General features: G+C 53.0%; 1 protein-coding gene across 8 annotated transcripts in view; it reads right to left on the bottom strand.

Annotated features, from left to right (window-relative positions):
* SH3PXD2A (SH3 and PX domains 2A) overlaps positions 1-19,814 on the bottom strand; it is a 204,076-nt gene that overhangs the window by 9,124 nt on the left and 175,138 nt on the right. For 6 of the 8 annotated variants that reach the window (XM_084763097.1, XM_084763098.1, XM_084763100.1 and 3 more), the window contains 6 exons: positions 18,703-18,816; positions 15,029-15,112; positions 10,702-10,819; positions 4,022-4,356; positions 3,089-3,138; positions 674-793 (listed from right to left, as the gene is read on the bottom strand). In XM_084763097.1, the coding sequence (XP_084619223.1) occupies positions 674-793; positions 3,089-3,138; positions 4,022-4,356; positions 10,702-10,819; positions 15,029-15,112; positions 18,703-18,816 (821 nt within the window). The remainder of the gene's footprint in view (positions 1-673; positions 794-3,088; positions 3,139-4,021; positions 4,357-10,701; positions 10,820-15,028; positions 15,113-18,702; positions 18,817-19,814) is intronic. The other 2 variants (XM_084763099.1, XM_084763102.1) reach the window with 1 other exon arrangement.

The raw sequence follows: 19,814 nt of genomic DNA, 5'->3' as shown, positions 1-19,814 counted from the left end.
ATAGAGAGTAGGTTTCCTCTACAGACCTCCATTACTTCCCTCTAATCTATCACATTGTTCTTAGCCCTAAAAAAAAAAAACCCAACCTGTAAAGGGTTATATGTCTAAAGAACCAGTGTTCTATTGGCCCTGTCCTCCACCCATGCCAAATATTCCTCAAAAGGGCCTCTCAGATGAACAGGCAGATACCACACAGACCAGATGCTCCCGCAGAATCTCCTCCCAGGCCACACGAAAATATCAACAAAATTTCATCAGGATAAGAGACTTCATGGGTCAGTACACAGTACTGCCCTCCGATCTCCATGTGTGTGCACGTGTGTGCATGTGTGCGTGCATGCCATGTCCTTTCAAGTAAAATATTCCCGATGGAGCAAACTGTTCCTGCCTGGGAATTCACATGCCCTCATCAACACTTCATTTTGAGCCTCTTCAGGCTTAGCTCTGCCTATGTTTCGGGACATGCCACTACGGGGCAAGCACTCCAAGCAAGTGAAGGGCAGAAACCCAAGTCCTGGGCTTTAGCCCTGGTTGTGGCCCTGACCAGGCAAGTTGTCATGGCTGGGAGGCTCATTTCTGCTCCCTGCCCTGGCCTGGCCCTCAGGGACCTTGCCAAGAAGACAGACACATTATAAAATACAAAACACAGGTCTTTGGCCAGAAGGAGGCTCACCTCTGCCTTCTGTCCCCCGCGAAAGCTGATCCCATCGGAAATGCACGATTGGAATTCGGCAATGGTGTAGTATTCTACCTCCACAGAAGGGGGCTCCGGTGGCTTTGGCAGCTGGAACCCCTAAAGCAGAAATGATCAGTGAGCAAATCCAACTACTCAGAGCAGCACCAAGGCCAAGGACTGGTGCCCACTGGCTCCCCAGGTGCCTGTGGCCTTTACTGCCAGCTGGGTGGCAGCTGGATGGCAGCTGGCTCTGCAGGCAGCTATTGATGATGCTTCAGGCCTCCCCCAGGAGGTGGCACTCAGGGTTCACATAGCACTAGTTTGAGCTATTGGGGCTGCTCACTATAGAGGCCTCCATAGTTGCACCCCAAGGTGGAAAGTTAAAGACAGAAGAATCATTCTAACACAGTGGGGACACCACCATTTCCTAAGTCTAAGAGCCAAGTGGGCAGCTGCTGGGAGAAGAGGGAGAAGGAGTCAACCGTCCCCACAACAGTCAAGCAGACATATAAGGGTCAGCCGGTTGGGGGAAGGAGTCTATGTGTGTGGGAAGTCAGCTGGCACACAACTTTTGTTAGTGGTATTCAAGGACATTTAGAACAGCAGGCTCATGATCTGTGAGCCATACCCCACCCCACCCCAGCCATTTGCTGTGCACCTACTGGGTGCTGTTCTGAGGCAGTCAGTATAAGCCACACAGCCAGCGAGCCTGGTGCACTCTGGGTGTCTGTTCTTGTTGTTTCTGTTATTGCTATACTGAGGGGTTAACACAAAGCAGCTGAAAAGGCAAGGTGGAGGCGGGGCCTATGGTGTGAAAGGAAGACCAAGAAGACCCCACTCTGAACTTTCGTTTCCTCTTCTGGAAAACAGAACTGAAATGGGGCCGTGAAGACGACTGCTGAGATATTCTGGTCCAGGGATGAGGAGTACAGGAACGGTTGAACAAAGCCAGGTCACTGCCTCTGGAACTCTATCTCTTTCTTTACCCTTCAAGGCTCAGCTCCCACTGTCTTCCAGTCTAAGCTGAGCTGTCTTGGGTCACTCTGAGTGAGGGAAGGGAGAAAGACAGGTGTAGGGGTGTGTGTGTGTGTGTGTGTGTGTGTGTGTGTGTGTGTGTGTGTGTGTGTGTGTGTGTGTGTGTGTGTGTGTGTGTGTGTGTGTCGACGGCCCCTGCCCCTGGAAGTACAGCCACATACAGGGGCTGGCACAGCAGGCCAAGCTTCAGCCCCTCTCATACCCTGACAGGGTGAGATTCAGCCAAGCCCGCGGGAACCAGCACCCCTGCCTCGGCCAGCCTGCATTTGTAAGTGTGGAAGGAATGATTCTGCTCTTGCCAAAGTCAAGTCTGCCCGAAAATAATTAGCTGCGGCTAAAAGAAAAGGGAGGAATGGAGAATTCATTGTTTAGTTGAAAAAACAAAAACAAAAACAAAAACAACTCAAAAAACAAAAAACAAAAAAACCACCCGGGGAATAAAGAGACAGAACTTTCACTGGGACTAATGGTCATGCCAGAGGCCACATCTTGCAATGTATGGAGGTCTCCCAATTCCCATGGATGGCAGATGTTGCTAGATTAACATGTGGCCAGGTGTGACTTAGGATCTGTCCCATGTAGAGTACCAGATGGTGCCACCTAACACCCAGGAGTCCATATAGCAAAGGAGAACCTGGCTGCCAGTCCTGACCATCTCTCAGAGAAGGAAACTGAGGACGTTGGAGGGCAGGTGACTTACAAAGGGTCTTCCTTTGTTCCTGTGTCAGAAATGGAATCTATTCTCGGTTCCAATATCCCCTCCAGGCCTCGTGCACGCTGAGCAAGCACCCTAGCCCCCTGAGGCGTGTCTTCCAACTCCATCACACCACCCACTGCCCCCGCCTTGTTTCAGGGCTTTCAGCTTGTCACCAATACTGCTGTTCCCCAAGCTCCCAATGACACATCTCCCTGCCTGAGATGCTAGTTAGTTGCTAGTCACCCACTCAAGAGCCAGGGACCTGAGCAGTGTCAGCCCTCCAGGTCTCCTCGCCTTCCTGGAGGATAAGCAGTCCTCTGTCCTCTTTATCCTCTAGACTGTGACGTCTACCACATCCACTGGGCAATCCCGATGAAGCTGTAAGGCTTCCGGGTCAACATAGCCAGAAGCCCCATTGCTAGACCCTTGCAGTGCCCCACTGGACACTCCTGCTGGCCAGTCTAAATGTTTATGTCTGCTAGTGCAGAGGCTGGGATGGATTGATTTGGCCTTGGAGTGCAGTGCATTTCCGATTACAAATAACTCCCATCCTTGTCCCCAACATTGTAAAGATGGAAACCCAACCAACTCCTGGGCCCTAGGCTCTGCTTCAAAGGTATCAAGCTAGTGAGGGCGCTGTAGGTCACCCCAGAGAAGGAACGGAGAGACAGTCCACATACCAGGCTGGATTCTCTGCGTGGAGGGGGTCTTGTCCTCAGATTTGGGGAGCCTGAAAGAAGAGCCACAGCTTTAAGAGTCCCAGTGGACAACGGTACCCACACCTGCCTTCCCTGGGTGGGGTCCACTTGGATCCTTGAAACTTTATGCTTTGGTTCTGTAACTGTGAAAGACCCTGTGTTCTAAGTTACTGTAGGCACGAAGAGAGACTTAGGCTTCTTTGCCTGTTCTTTGGAAGGACCCACAGCCCCCCTCAGATGATATGTACAATCTGCAGATATTGCAGGGAGTTGTCAAGGTAAAGGATGCATGAATTTATCACATTTCTAGTAGAAGCAGGGTCTCTCCGTGCAGCCTTGGCTGTCCTGGACTCGGTTTGTAGACCAGGCTGGCCTCGAACTCACTGTGCCTGCCTCTGCCTCCCAAACGCTGGGTTGAAAGGTGCGCGTCACTACGCCCAGCCTGGCCTCATCCCACCTCGATCAAACTCGGCTTAGGTTTGAGGGGCACTGAGCCTCCTTGCCAGCTCTCCTCCACATCTTCCACCCCAGAAAGCAGATCGGCACAGAGGGCCACAAACTCGGGGGCTTGTGGGTTTGTAAAATCACCTAGATTTCAAAAGCCTTTTCTGGAGAGAAAAGATGTCACTTATTGCTCTTGGGGTCTGTCCCTGGGGTCTGTCCCTCTGCTAAAGAGCCATCCCTGATTCTTTCTCAGGGAGAGGGAGGCAGCAGCCTGCTTTGTCCTGCAGTACATCTTCAGAGCAGTAGCACACAGGGACACGACCACTCCCTGGCCACCTTCACTCTTGTGACCAGCGCCGAGCATGCTGTCAGTCAGAGCCCAGACTGCATAGTCCCTGGATTCCCCTGCGCCCATGTCTACCCACTCTATGGGAGCTCTGTAGGGAGAAACTGGGGCCTCCAGGCGCTTACTGATCTGGGCCCTCTGAGGGGCAATCCTGGCCACGGCTGGGGAGCCCTGGGCCAGCTTGGATGTAGTCCTCTCGGGGACGCCCAAGGCGCTGCCGTTGGAGGCATTGCAGAGGATGGGCAAGCTGATCTCCTTCTTGGAGATGGGGGGTTCGGGTCCCTCGCCATCAGCCGGAGCCTCTTTATCCCCAGATGCCTTCTTGTTGAGCAGGTTACTGATCTCCATGATGTTCCCAATGATCTCCACTGGGCCGGCCAGGTTCTTCTTCCGGGTAGGCAGGTCATCCTTGGCCTTCTTCAGATAGGATGCTGGCGCCCAGCCCTCTTTGCCTAGATACCTGTTGAGAGAAAGGGCCACGCCATCATTAAAGCCCTCATTTCTGGCTTCCCTTCTCCTCCCAGGCCGCAGTCTCCACCTGACCTGGCCAAGCTGAGCCTTCGCTTTCATGCTTTGCTAGAGGCAAAAGTTCCACTGTTCCCGAGGACACCAGAGCTGGGGTCAGCGGGAAAGATACCTGACGCTGAGCTGTGGCTCGCAGACAGATGCGAGACCGTAAAACACTGTTCTGCCTAGAAGACAGACTGCATGGTGGCCTGTTACTACACGACCCAAGAAGTTGAGGGTAATTCTGGAGAAAAGAAGTGAAGTGTAGGTGTGGTAGGAGTAGTCACATCCTAGAGAGGGAAGTGTGACTAGAGAGGAAAGAAACAAGCCCAGGTGACAGGCCTCACAGTGTCCTCATTCAGCACTTTTCCGTAAGTGCTGAAATGGACCCCCCCCCCAAAAAAATGGTCCCAGCAGGACAGACACAGAAGGACTTGAGACCAAAGGAGGATCTCCATAAGGCTTGCTGAGTGTGGTGGAACATGCCTAAAATCCCAGCAGTCACAGGGCTGAGGCAGGAGGATTACAAATTCTAGGCCAGACTGGGGAAACCAATTACTTTGGGATTGGATTTAAGGCCTGTGCAGTAGGAGGAGGTTCACACCTGGCACTGTGAACCTGGTCATAAGCCCCTGGGGGTGCCTACTATTGTCCTGCTAAATCAATGCTTCTCAACCTTAGTGCTGCCGCCATTTGTTACAGTCCCTCACATCGTGGTGACCCCCGAGCCATAAAGTTATTCTTGTTGCTGCTTCATAACTATAATTTTGTCACGGCTATGAATCATAATGTAAGTGTCTGTGTTTTCCCTGTGAAAGGGTTGTTTGACTCCCAAAGGAACCCACAGGTTGAAAAGTGCTGTGCTAAATGGACAAGGCTGTTGAGCTTCCTTCTAAGCATTTACTTACTATTTATCTATTTAGTTTTCTATTTAGTTATTTATTTACTTTTTGACATGCCTGTCCTGGACTCGATTTGTAGACCAGGCTGGTCTCGAACTCACAGAGATCCATTTGCTTCCGCCCATGAGTGCTGGGACCAAAAATGCGTGCCACCACACCCAGCTAAATTTATTTATTATTTATTTATTCATTCTTTTTGTTTGCTTGTTTTTTGTTTTTTGAGACAGGGTCTCTCTGTGTTGCCTTGGCTGTCCTGGACTCACTTTGCAGACCAGGCTGGCTTCGAACTCACATCGATCCACCTGCCTCTGCCTCCCAAGTGCTGGGATTAAAGGTGTGAGACACCACGCCTGGCAATTTATTTTTATATACGTAAATTAGTGTGACCCTCAACCTTGGCCAGAGAAGCTTCTCTCCCTGGTGGTCAGTAATTAATGCAGAGACTCACACTAGTTTTAACTATTTTAATTCTAAGTATATTTGATTATTGAATGTTCTGCCTTATATGGGATATCCATATATATCACCCGTTCCCACCAAAGGCTCTTGAGAAGGCGTGGAGACAACGTAGGAGCCAGAAGGTAGGGAGAAGAGCTGGGAAATGCTGTTCTCTGCATGTGACAAGGCTACTGCACCCATGAGCTCACAGTAGCTACAGTTACCTGTGTAGTAAGTCCAAGGCCACAAGGTCAATAAGCACTACAGCACTAACTGAAGCCATTGAGTTATATGAACAGAGAGGAAACGAGGAAGGAATGGGATGTTTGGGGGTGCCTTCAAGGAGTAGAAAGGGGGATGTGGGGGTGCATATGGTCAAAATACAGTGTCTACATGTATAAAAGTGTCAAAGACTAAAAAAGAAAAAAGAAAAAAATTTTAAGTTCTAGGTCAGCCTGGGCTAAGAGTAAGGCCCTATCTAGAAAAAGGAGGCAGGAAGGGTTTCAGCCTTAGCACGCCAAGAACAAGCACAGGCACACACCTGTAACCCAGCACTGTGGAGGCAGAGGCAGGGGATCAGAGGTTCAAGGCCACCCTCAGTTACAAAGGCCAGCTTGGATACAAGAGACCTTGTGGGGTTGGGTGGGGAGGTGGCCACCACCTAATGGGAGGGGGGTTTGAGTGCGGCAAGGGAGCCAGCAGACAGATCAAGTTGTCACAGAATAAGTCCATGAATATAACCTTTCGATGATGTGGGGCAAAACAAACCACCCAACTGGTGAATTAAGGACAATTAGGAAAAACAAATAAATGAGATCTGGGGAAAAAAGAAAGCCCAGGCATGGTGACTGATGTCTATAATCTTACCACTTGGGGTGCTGAGGCAGGAGGATTGACTTAAGTCACACCAGCTTAGGTTACATAGGGAGAAGAACCAGGCCTACTGGGTCTGTATACAAGGCTACAAAACCTTGTATTTAAAAAAATAAAAAGTTATATTTATATAATCTTGAAGGTTGAAAACCCTTTTTTTTTCAGGGGGGTGGGGGTTGGTGGGTTGAGATGGTTTCTCTTGTAGCCCTGGAACTAGCTCTGTAGACCAGGCTGGCTTTGAGCTCACAGAGATCTGCCTGCTTCTGCCTCCTGAGTGCTGGGACTAAAGGCACCCACTGCTACCAATGGAAAAAGCCTTTCTAACTGGGATTGCAAATCAGAAACATAGATGCACATGAAAGCACATGACTGTGTAAAATCCAAACCACTGTTATGGCAAAACCAAACCAAACCAAACCAAACCAAACCAAACCAAACCAAACCGAGCCAGCAGCTCATAAACAAAGACTAACAGCAAATGACAGGGCCCACTTAATTGTTGGCGATTCATCGACTTTTAAAAACAATCCCTTCTCTTCCCTCACATGGTTCTGAGCCTTTACCCGAATCCACAGGGAGCTTGCTTCCGGGCCCAGCACCAGCTGGCCAGTGCTTCCAACTCTAGGTTGCAATGGCCCCATCTGCTCCCTGGGACACAGCTGGCTCTTTAGACTGGCTCTAACAGACAAGATGTCTGACAACCTCCTACCACCCTTCCTGATGTGACCTTGATCTTTTTTTTTTTTTTTTTAAGACTTATTTATTATATTTCAGTATTCTGTGCACATGTGTACCTGCCTGCCACAAGAAGGCACCAGATCTCATTACCGATGGTCGTAAGCCACCCTGTGGTTGCTGGAAACTGAACTTGGGACCCTTGGAAGAGCAGACAGTGCTCTTAACCTCTGAGCCACCTCTCCAGCCTGTGACCTTGATCTTGGGCATACGTTAGGTAGGAGAAAAGGAACATAGAGGTTCAGACATGAGGCGGCTCTTCACAGTAATGGCACTGGGAGGTACACACAGGTTGTGCCTAACTTACTTGTTCCCTGGAAGGCACTGACCTGAGGATGGCTCCTGGCTTTGGTGGGTACAAACAAGCACAGAATGTCAAGGATGGAGAGGAACAATGAGTAAGATTGACTGACCTTACTATGGCAGCAGCTAAGGCTCAGAAAGGCAAGACAGTTAGCAGAGAGGCCTAAGGGAGCGTGTGGCACACCAGGCCCAGAGCCTGGGGTTCTTGAAGCTCAGAAAAAGATCTCACTGGTATCTTTTTATATGAAAGTAGCAGAGGTGTAAGGATGGGGCTTCGGGGTAATAGGCCCATATGCAGCCTGGGGTGCCCCATTTCATAGCCTTCTTGTTCATTACGCTGTATGGATAAAGCTATGTTCCAGGCTTTGTGTTACAGGACACAGCAGGCAGAGCAATACACAGCATCAGGGTGTCTGTGTGTCTAGGATACAGGCATCGGGGTGTCTGTGTGTCTGGGATACAGGGCATCGGGGTGTCTGTGTGTCTGGGATACAGGGCATCGGGGTGGCTGTGTGTCTGGGATACAGGCATCGGGGTGGCTGTGTGTCTGGGATACAGGGCATCGGGGTGTCTGTGTGTCTGGGATACAGGGCATCGGGTGTCTGTGTGTCTGGGATACAGGGATTGGGGTGTCTGTGTGTCTGGGATACAGGGCATCGGGGTGTCTGTGTGTCTGGGATACAGGGCATCGGGTGTCTGTGTGTCTGGGATACAGGGCATCGGGGTGTCTGTGTGTCTGGGATACAGGGCATCGGGGTGTCTGTGTGTCTGGGATACAGGGCATCGGGTGGCTGTGTGTCTGGGATACAGGGCATCGGGGTGTCTGTGTGTCTGGGATACAGGGCATCGGGGTGTCTGTGTGTCTGGGATACAGGGCATCGGGGTGTCTGTGTGTCTGGGATACAGGGCATCGGGTGTCTGTGTGTCTGGGATACAGGGATTGGGGTGTCTGTGTGTCTGGGATACAGGGCATCGGGGTGTCTGTGTGTCTGGGATACAGGGCATCGGGGTGTCTGTGTGTCTGGGATACAGGGCATCGGGGTGTCTGTGTGTCTGGGATACAGGGCATCGGGGTGTCTGTGTGTCTGGGATACAGGGCATCGGGGTGTCTGTGTGTCTGGGATACAGGGCATCGGGTGGCTGTGTGTCTGGGATACAGGGCATCGGGGTGTCTGTGTGTCTGGGATACAGGGCATCGGGGTGTCTGTGTGTCTGGGATACAGGGCATCGGGTGTCTGTGTGTCTGGGATACAGGGATTGGGGTGTCTGTGTGTCTGGGATACAGGGCATCGGGGTGTCTGTGTGTCTGGGATACAGGGCATCGGGTGGCTGTGTGTCTGGGATACAGGGCATCGGGGTGTCTGTGTGTCTGGGATACAGGGCATCGGGGTGGCTGTGTGTCTGGGATACAGGGCATCGGGGTGTCTGTGTGTCTGGGATACAGGGCATCGGGGTGTCTGTGTGTCTGGGCCCAGCTTCCTCACAGCTGTTTCCAAGCTCTGTAGAACTGACTCCAGAGGGATGCAGACTGCAGAGGGAATGTGTAGGAGAAAGGGAAGGAAGGAGAGGGGGAGGGAGGGAGGGAGGAAGGGGAGAGGGAGAGAGGGGAGAAGGAGAGAGATGGAGAGGGAAAGAGGGGGAGAGAGGGGGAGGAAGACAGAGAGAGAGGGAGAGAGACACTGAGACTAAGGCTGGGGGGAGGAATGAAAGACAGGAAATGAGGATCAACAGACAGCTTGGAATGTTGGGAAATAGCATGTTTAAGGAGGTATCTGGCAGTCTTCTTAAGGTAGAACGGGATCACTAAGGTCTTTCTCAATTCAAGTCCTCACTGGCTAAAAAGAACCAAGTTATAGGGTCGGTAGCTGACTAGAAGTAGCCTAGAGTGATGCTATTCATTATCTTAAAACACACACACACATACACACAGAGTCAGACAAACAAACAGAAACCCCAAAATATAAAAGGCAGCTGTCGTGATCACATGCTTAGGCCACCCGCCAGCTGGGATGTCTATCTGCTGGCCTTTGCACATCATGGACTTGCAGGCTGGTTCCAGCTTCCATTGCTTAGAGAACACAGGAGACCAGGGGTGGCTGCTTTGGATAACACGTGTGTTAGTACAGAGTCTCACGCCACGTAACAGGATAGAAAGGTGCATCTCAGTCCTCCAGACTGATGGGCACCTGGGCAAGGCTGCCAGGGGTGTCAGTTCACACTCACACTTAGTTATCTGCATCCTCCCTTGCAGCGCAGACTATCCTTTAAGACCATCACGCTCCGCTGTGTTCTTAGCCACTGTTGCATCAAACCTGCTGCACTGATGGATCTCGGGGTGCTGTGGCATTGGCCCTTTGAGAGCGCCCACAGTGAATCTGGGGGTGTGGTATACTGGGACAGCTGTCCCTATAGGCCACATAGGGGACTGTTTCTGTCAGCTGGGTTGCGAGCAGTGAGGAGAGAAGCTGAGTAAACTCCCCAAGACCGACGCTTTCTGAACACAAAGCAGGTTTAGGGTTGGCGAGAGCAGAAGATCCACGGAGTTTGGCTTGTGAGACTCCCAGACACATGCCAAAAGGACTCTCTCAGCTGAGAAAGCGGCGAGGCTCGGGGACAGACAGTGAGGGAAGGAAGAGATCTCACTCTTCCCACCTTACATCAGGCCTGCAGCGTGCAAAGGCCTACACCCACCAGGGACATGGATGCCCGAAGCATCTGGAGCCCTGAGTATGGAGCTGTGAGGCACAGACAGCCTGCTGGGGCTTATGTGGAGGCTGGTGTTTCAGGTTGTCTCAGCTGAAGAACGGGCTAGGCAGCCAAGTTCGGATGTGCTGGACCCCTGGCAGATGCACCGGAAGGGATTGCATCGCTGTTGCCTATAGGCTGAGCCGGCCCCCGTGCCCCAATGGCTGAGGCTCAGCCTCTTGCTTTTAGGGCCAAGGAGACAATCGGTAAGCTGAGCAGAGCTGGCACACCGTTGTCTTTAGTATCTACCTGCCATCGGCTACTTTGCACTGGGCTCTGTTGCCCAGGAGCTGGGCTCCTACCTGATGTACCACCAGCCTTCCAAGTTCTTTCGAATCACCTCCACGGTGACGCCCTTCTCGAAGCCAATCTCGTCTTTGCTCTGGCTGGTGTAGGGCTGCACGGTGACATACTTCTCCTCTGGGCATGGGTGGGTAAGTGAGAAAGCACAGTTAGTTGAGGCTGCGGTGCAGAGCCTGTGTCCCATTCCCCTCTGCCCCGCTGCCGAGCCTTGCTCAGCACTCACTAACGTGCCTGAGCCGGCACTGGCTTTTCCAGAGAAGGAGAAGGAGCAGAGCTCAGAGAGTGGAGGAGGAGTCACTGGGTTAGGGGTCATTGCTGTGCCCAGGATAAGCCAATGCCAGGCGGGTTTCCAGGGTGCCAGCAAAGCCTCAGGCAACATGAGGGCAGGTCCTCCAGCCAGGGTGTCAGCATACACGGCAAGGGCTGTTAGAGTTTGGAGGAATGTTCTAAGTCAAGCATTTGAGACCCATGTTGGGTGTCTCCTGAATGCCTTGGGAACCGTAGCGCGTCCCCCTCAGAACATGCCATGTCCCATCTACACTCCACACTCAAGATTCCAGCCCTGTAAGCCTATTATATTCTCTCTTAGTCTGACTTCCAGATGCTTCCAGGAGTGCCTTCACTGAGCACCTCAGCACCATTAACAGGGGCAAGTTCTACAGGAGTGGTTGTGGGTTTTGTTACAGTGAAGTTTCTGCTCTCACAGGCAGGAAGACCTCAAGGGCCCCACCACCTGCCCCTCCTGTTGAGCCACATGCTCTATGCTCCATGTGTGCGTTGGGAGGGGTGTGGTCCTCCAAGTTTTCCCATAGCACTGGAATCTTGGAAAAGCTTGGTGGGAAGGCTGAGCAGCAGGCATATCCCTGGGCACCCCTAAGGGCCTTTGTTCAGGCTTCCATGTCGGCTGATGTCCACTCCTATGCTCACGAAGTCCTGCAACTGACTGGCTGAGGACACCTGCCTCTTGTAATACTGTCCATAGGATGGCCTGGAAGGAACATGAGACCCCCTCCCCCCACCACTGGAAGAAGTGGTTCTAAGGAGATGCCATTTGGGAGGACTGCCCTGAATCCTGCTGTGCTGGATGCTTCCTGGAAGTCACAGTGGTACCTGGCACACACAGCAGGGGGGCTGTTACAGGAGAGACTTGGACTCTATCAGTGAAGAGCAAAGCAGAGACAAGCAGGGACTGAGTGAGAAGCTTGCTTGGGAACCTGGCCTGCAGATCCCAGCCCTGCCCAGCCAGATTCTGACTAGGGCCCTGGAGAAGTTCCATAGGTTCCAGGCCAAGTCCCTGCTCTCCTGCCTGCTCCATTTTTCCAGTGGGGCACGGTAAACCCTGGCCTAGGCGGTGGCCATCGGGACAGCGCCAGGTCTGTGAATCCAGGGCCTGAGGTCCAGGCAAGGAGAGGCCTGGGCTCCACATTTTGCCTTTGTTCAGCCAGGCTATTTTTAAAAGCCTGTGGTTCTAGCAGGAAGCCATCAGGAACGTTTTTCCTAGGCAAGGCTGCTTTTGAAGAGAAAAATGACAGCCCTACTTAGGGGGAAGATCAGAGGAGGCCTGCCCTGCCCCGTGGCTGAGAACAGGGCCTTGACCATGTGTTCAGCCTCTCGGATGCAAAGCCTGGCCACAGCAGCCTTTTAGGCGTGTGTGGTGGGCAGAGTCCACGGCCAGGCACTTGTGGCAGGGCAGAGCCGTGGATACTGGTTCTGGCTAGTGAAGCTGACTGCAGAAGACCCTGTACTTGGGGCACTGGGGATGTCATGCTCTCCCAGTTAAACTTGTGACCACCACAGAGGCTCACTCTACCCTGGTCACTGTGGGGTTTCAGAGGAGCGTTCAGTCCTGGGTCATGACAGGGAGAGACAGTCAGACCACCTCTCCCTGACTGTCTTTAGACAGGTGGCTTCCAGCTCTGGGAGGCAGAGATGTCGGCCTCTAACTGACACAGGTGACTTGGATCTTGGGCCATCCATTTAAAGAGGAAGAGGATAAGCAGAGACCAGTCCCCTCACCCTGTGGCCAAGGGGGGAATGTCTAGACAAGAGCATGTTCAGACAGATGGAAATGGTCTCTGTAGGTAGCTGAGTCTGCAATTGGGTGGGTGAGGGGTCTTTGGAAGAGACTCCCCTTTTAGAGACAGGGTTGAGGGAAGAATGAGTAGCTAGGCCAGGGCTCCTGGGCTCTGTGATCATGCCGTGCAGAGACGATGGCATTCCTGCCCCGGTGAATGAAGGCTGGCCGGGAGGCCGCTGGGTGGGGAGGCTGGGGGAGGTGGCTAGCCTGTCCCAGTTTGGGAGGCAGGGGCTGGAAGCCCTGCAGTTTCCAAACCGCAGAAGCCTCCTCTTTCCAAACACTTTCCTCCCTGTCAGCAGTCTCTCTGCTCCCCTCCTGGCTCCTCCACTAGCGAGGCCTCTGGTTCCAAAGGCCTGGCCAGCTGAGGTACAGGGGGTGGAGGGGCCAGGGAGCACTGACTTTTCTGATCTGGTTACTCATGAGCTATTGCTGGCTTCCCCCCTCCAGCTCCACTGCTCACGGTGCAGCGCCGGCCGCCCCGCCAGCTCTCTGCAAGCCCTCCCTGGCTGCCTGATTTCATATGATATAGTTCCTATGGCTAGGGCTGGGCAGTGTGTGATAAGGAACATTTAAGTTATGGCTTGTCTTTGCTCATGTATAGGTGGCTACAGAGCTAGGATTACTTGGGGACTTGCAACTACACGTATTGTTTTGTCTGAATTTACCATGTCTTCATGGTAGGAGGGGTTATGCATATGTGTCATTTGTGGGTATTGCTGTGGTTGCATGCCCACGTGACTGGGAGCCATTATTTGTATGCAAAATCCATTTGTGACTATGTAAATCGGCCATAGGTAGCCTGGCTTGTTTGGTGGTACCCTGGAACTACTCCCTCTGATTGGCTATGTCTACAGGACTGGATGTACAGCTGAGGTGCTGGCTGGATATTGATATGACACAGCACTAGTCACACCCATAGCCTTGAGGCCCTTGTGTGGGCCTGTCCCTGGTCTCTGTGTGCATCTGTGTGGTCATGCAGGCAACGGCATGTCTGGGACTCGGCAAGTGATGGGATGTAGAACAGGCCAAACCTTTGTCTCTCTTGTGTGATTCTGGGCCTCCGGCCTATTTGTCTTCTAGAGCTGGAGGCCGTGTTCCACCCTAACCTCCTGGCAGGGTTGTCCCTTCCCTCCTCATTTTAGGGTGGCCTTTGCTTTAAATGTAGCCTGTTGGTGCTTCTCCAACTCAGGCCCCGTGTATCAGCCCCCAGGGGCCGCACTAAGCCCTTCCACCGGACAAGCTGGGTCCTTTATGGCCAACACTGTGAGTCAGGCATGGGCTGTGGCCACCCTGGAGTCCAGACGTTCTGTAGCCTGACTCTTGGGGTAGGCATTGAAATACACTGTCATTTGGGAACAAGCTTTAAGGCTGAGCATGTTGAGTCATGGGTACCCCTGTTTTCCAGAGAGGCCTGTATTCACTATACACCCACTTCAGCTTCCAGCATGTTGTACAAGGAGTACACATTTCTGTGGGGCAAGAGAGGCTGACCACCCAGCATGAAGGTCTGCGTATGTTTAAGGGTGCATCCAGAGGCTAGCCCTCCTGTCTCTCCCTCCCTCCCCACAAGTTCCTGGATGTTGGGAAGGATCTGAGCCAGACGGTCCTGACTCAGCAGATGTCAGCTTCTTCCCGGTCAGCCCAGGGCCTCCCTGGAGCCCTTGATTGAGCCCCTCCTGAGATCCTATGGACCAGTGTTCCTGCTGAGAGATGGCCCCTCATCAGCGTTGGTTGGGGAATGCTCTCTTGCCATGATGGGTTTGGCTTCTGGGCCCTTATAGGTTCAAGTGGAGATGCTGAAGAAGGACTGTAGGCTGGCACAGCAGCTGGCGAGAGAGCTGTGGCTGAGGGAGTCTTCCTTAGTGGAAGGTGGTGGTAAAGGACAGAAGCCGTAGGGGGAGCAGAAAGCTCGGCTCTAATGTGCAGTCCACAGTACCCCAGGACACGGATGGCCTTCCCTTTGAGACCCAGGGACTTCCCTCACGTCTCTCTTCCCTCCCAGGGAACATAAAAATCATCCTAAGCCCCGTATCCCCAATGCCCAGGACACTAGCAAGCCAAAACCACCTAGTGCTAATCCAACTCCCAAGAAAGGCCCTGTCCCCAGTTTGAGCTGCAGTGAATGAGAAGCCGAGCTGGCCAGATCTGGGTGAGCCAGGAGACTACAGGCAGAGAGCATTGCAGGCGGAGGAGAGGGTGTTAGTGAGAGGCAGGCAGCTGCGGGAGGAGAGGCAGGCGCCCGTGGTCACCTCGGCTGTGCTGCCTGTTGACCATCCCGCCCAGGGTCCACCGGCGATCCAGGCGCCGCAGGTGAGCTTTGCGTCTCTTGGACACTGACGTGAGAGATGGTGATGGTGCCCATGGCCCACACGAACCGAACCGGCGGAGAGAATGGAGATGAGGGTGAGAGGGGGTGGTGGAGGGGAGGAGAGAGGAGATGTGGCCACACTGCTGGGTCACCGTCGCCTAGACTGAACCGACTGAACCGGGGGGCACACCCTAGCTGGGTGAGGAATGGTCTGACGGTGGCACTGTCAATGTGAACAGACAAATTCAACCAAACCCCTTAGCATCTACCTGCGAATCTAGGAGTAGACTGAAGGATTTTGAGACCTGCTACCTTAGAGATGGGAAGACCTTCTCCTGCGGCCCCCAGAGCTTTTCCTTGAGCCCTGGACAGGGTCGTTACCCACTCGCCAAGCATGACTACCAACTTGCCACTATGGCCAGGAGAAACAAGAGTCCCTTTCCATGCTTGGCCAGAGCTCTCCCTACTAGGTGGGGTCTGTTGAGGGCGATGACTTTGCCTTGCATCTGTGGGTCGTCCCCAGGGCCTTACACATTACCAGGTCCTGGCCCAGGAGAGGCTTACTCAATGATATAAACATGGGCAGATGCCGCCGCCAAGGCTCGGTCCCACTGTGTTATCCCTTTATGTCTCCGATGACCAAGACCCAGCTGCCTCGCTTCTCACTGTGCTCGTCTGCTTGGCTTGGACCCCACCCCCACCATCACAGATGGGCACTGAGTTTCCATGCACCCTCAGCCCTGGCCTGGCTCCCCACACCCCTGTCTTCTTATGTGACTCCTAAGAGGATGAACGCTGGACCAGGGCCCCAGGGTGCCAGCTCACCTCACCTCCTAGCACCAAAGGAAGCTAGCTGCCAGGATGCCTATTCTTGCGGGGGCAGGAGGTGGGGATTGTTGGATGGTAGAGAGAGTAAAAATAATATTCTCTACACACACCTGGACCAAAATCCAGTAAAACATCTGGGAATAGCCGCTTGCCTGTGGCCACGCAACCTGCTTCTATTCCTCTTCTTCATAAGTTTTATTTTATGTGTGTGAATGTATGGCCTCCGATGGCAGAAGAGAGCATTAGATCCCCTGGAACTGGGGATTGAAATGGTTGTGAGCCGCCATATGGATACTGGAGACTGAACCCAGGTCCTCTGGAAGAGTAGTCAGTGTTCTTAACCAATGGGCCATCTCTCTGGCCTTGCATCCTGCTTCTTACTGGGGCCCAGGCAACAGGCAAGAAGTGCGGGCTCTAGCCCAGACCCACTCCCACTGCCCCATGAAGGTAGGAGAATTCTTAACATGTGACCAGAGTACTGGCACACAGGGTCCTACCATGTCCAGGTATGCAGAGCAATAGCACCCTTGTGCTACACACACACACACACACACACACACACACACACTCACACACACACTCACACACACACACACAAAACCTGCGGACACAGGAGTTTCCCTGGCTGTCCCCTAGTTCCTAATCCATAGGGTCAAAGTCTTCCACAACCTGCCTTGTAGCTTCAGCTGTCTTGACACAACTCAGAGTCATTTGGGGGGGGATCTCAATTAGGGGTTACCCACCCCCAGAAACACACACACACACACACACACACACACACACACACACACACACACACCTCTCTTATTCTCTCCTTCCTTCCTTTTGGATTTTTTGAGGCACAGTTGCTATGTAGCCCTGTCAGTCCTGAAACTCAGTCTATAGACCAGGCTGGCCTTGAACTCACAGAGATTGGCTTGCCTCTACCTCCCCTAAGTACTGGGATTAAAGGCCCACCATCTACCAACAATGGGGCAATCTCTTGACTGTTAATTAAGGAAGGAGGGTCCAGCACCCCCTGCCTGCTGCCGCCATCAGTATCATCCCTAGGTGGGGTAGGGGGTGGGGTAGGGGGTGGGGTAGGGGGTGGGGTAGGGGGTGGGGTGTAGGAGGTGGAGGGTGATCCCAGGCTGTTTAAGAAAGCTAGCTGAGCAGAAGCTAGGGATCAAGCTCCTGCCCTGGCTTCCTGCTGATTCCTGACTATTGTGAAATAACCCTTTGCTCCCCAGCCTGCTATGTGCCACAGCAACAGAAACCTCACCAGAACAATTGGGTACCACTTGTTCCAAAAACACCCATGTTAGCCAGGCCTGTTGAGCTCTGTCCTACCTTGTCTGCTTCTGTCTGGGGCCTCTACTGCTACCCAATACCTCTGCTCTGTTCTGCTCTTTCTACTGTCACCTGTTCTGTCATATACTGTCCTTAACACAAGACACAGTAGTGATGCCACCTGCACTCAAACGTGATGGGGACAAACACGTGACTAAACTCCTTGAGCTTCTGACCCTGTAGGTAGGACATATGTGTCATCTCCCAGGGTAAGTAATAAGGGTTTGCTCCTGGCCTGGCATTGGGACGTTTGAGTGGTTTTATCTATTTTTTTGTTCTTTTAAAACAGGGTCTCATGTAGCCCAGGGTAGCCTTGGACTCTTGACCTTCCACCTCAACCTCTCAAGTGTTGGGATTATAGGCATGCATTGCCCCTCCCAGAGAGCTGCTGTTTTGTGAGGCCTAGCAGGCACTAGGTAGGTGACAAGGTCTGGGGATTGCAGACAGACTGGATGGAACCAGCTCAAGGGTACAACAGAACCAGAATAGAGTCAGATATAAGCTCAAGAACGCAGGGAGGGAGGAACCTTGGATCTGGAGCCTGTTACAAGGTGATGTGTACTGGGTACGTCTCTAATCACAGGGCCAAAATAAGGCACCGACACAAGCAGAGAGGGGTCCCAACCACCAATAAAGAAATAGCATCCTGGGGAAGGGCGAATAAAGATCTGGCCCTGGCTGCCTATTTGGCTTGGGCAGCAGAGAATAGGGGGATGGGGGAATGGGCCTGAAGGTGGCCTGAGCTGTGGGTGGCCTTTAGACGTGGCTGCCTGGGTCATTCCTACTGACTGTTAGAGACTGGAGTCCCCCTGCCACGCCGTAGGAGAGCCGGAAGGCATTAGGAGCATGGCATTGGGAAGTGAGTGGCTCACACTCATTAGGGTACTGATGGCTTAGAGGGTGGAGGCAATCGCTGTGAAATGCATGGAGAAACATCCAGAAGCATCTCACAGAGCCAGAGCCAGCCAGAAAGTGCTTGTGTGGGAGCCTGAGCACCCCAGTGTCTGGGAAGCTGAGAGGGGGTTCACAGGCCACCAGGCAGATGTCAGTGTCCAGAGTGGGATCACAGAGGAAGACGACACACAGCAGGAATCACATCCACCTGACTGCTCGGCATTGGCTTTGCCACAGGAAGTCCAGTGTGCGGCTGGGAGTAGAGGCAGGTCTCTGTGGAGTTCTTGAGAGAAAGCCAGGGTTTCTAGCACTAAGCCTGTTCTCTACCTCAATGATATCAAGAGGATTTTTCCTGTTCTGGGACCCACATGGGGGCTGACAAAGACAGGCCAGGGTATGAGGTGACCTTGTGGGGGGACTCGAGTAAAATCCAGCCCACTGTAGCAATTGAGGTGGCTTAGGGAGAAGATTCAGGGAACTGTCTCCCCGAGGGGTCAGGGGCTGGCCCCTATACAACCCTTTAGCCGAGCTTTATTACTCTCCTAAGAACACACAGGCCCTCACCTTCCCCAGTCTTGGAGGTGTTGATGTCCGAGTCATCTCGTGTGCCATTCTGGGCCTCCAGGTAGGTGGCAGGGACCCAACCTTGCTCTTCAGACGTGCTCACAAACCACCAGCCTACAAAGGGGACAAGAGAGAACAGGCTGTGAATGCCGTAGGATGCTTGAGGCAGGTTGGGGCCAGGGTGTGGAGAGTAGGAGTGGCCAGGGGGCAAGGCGTGCCCAGGGGGCAAGGCATTAAACCAGACAGCCTAGGCACCTGGGAAAAGCCTTGAGCAGCTACAGCACAAAAGACAAAGAGACTTTCTGAGAAGAGGGCCTGAGAGGCTCCACCCACCAGAGACTCCACCCACTGCCATGCACATTTGATGAAAACATTAAAGAGTACTGGAAACAATATTGCCCCTTGTGGAATGCGTCATTGTTCAGGAAGGTGGAACAAGCTATGCTGGGCACCACTGAGCAATTCAGGACAGGGAGGTACTGGTACCCACCTGCAGGGACACCGTTGTAGACGCCAGTAGGCTAGAGGCTAGTAACCCTCTAGCATTTCCTGCCTCTGGGGCTGTAGGTAGCATTCAGGGCACCAGACAAGGAAAAAAGTCTGGTCCCAGGTGGCTCATATCCGGACAGAATGTATTTTCAGCACCACTGAGAAGTGGTGACAGTGAGAGAGCAATGCTCACTTGGAGGCCAAGGACAGGCAGGAGGTGATTCTTGACTATGGAGACGCCCCCCCCCCCCCGCCCCCCGCGCCCACTCACCCTCTGTTAGTCAGTGGTTGGAGAAGACTGACACAGTCAGCATCCATGGATATGAAGAGAAGGCTTTCGTTAACCACCCCTCTTGAACCAGGGAGGCCCCTGAGCACCACAAGCTGGTCAATAAGTGTCAGGCTCTGTCCGAATAGGTTTCTCTGTCTACTCTACAGAGATGGCTGGCAGGCGTCTCTGCGAGGGCTCCCTCTGGCCGCCCGCTCATGGAGGGAGCAGGGAGGTAGCCACAGTGATGGCAAGATCGCCAGCTGCTCCTTGACCCTAGGCTTGAAATGGAAACCTTTCTCCCTCCTCTGCCTGATTCAGGCGGGTGAAACACTTCACCAAGCAGGCTTACCAG

Source organism: Acomys minous (genome assembly GCF_964271855.1).
Source record: "Acomys minous genome assembly, chromosome: 2".
Taxonomy (NCBI): Eukaryota; Metazoa; Chordata; class Mammalia; order Rodentia; family Muridae; genus Acomys; species Acomys minous.
This window is presented reverse-complemented; position numbering and strand designations above follow the sequence as displayed.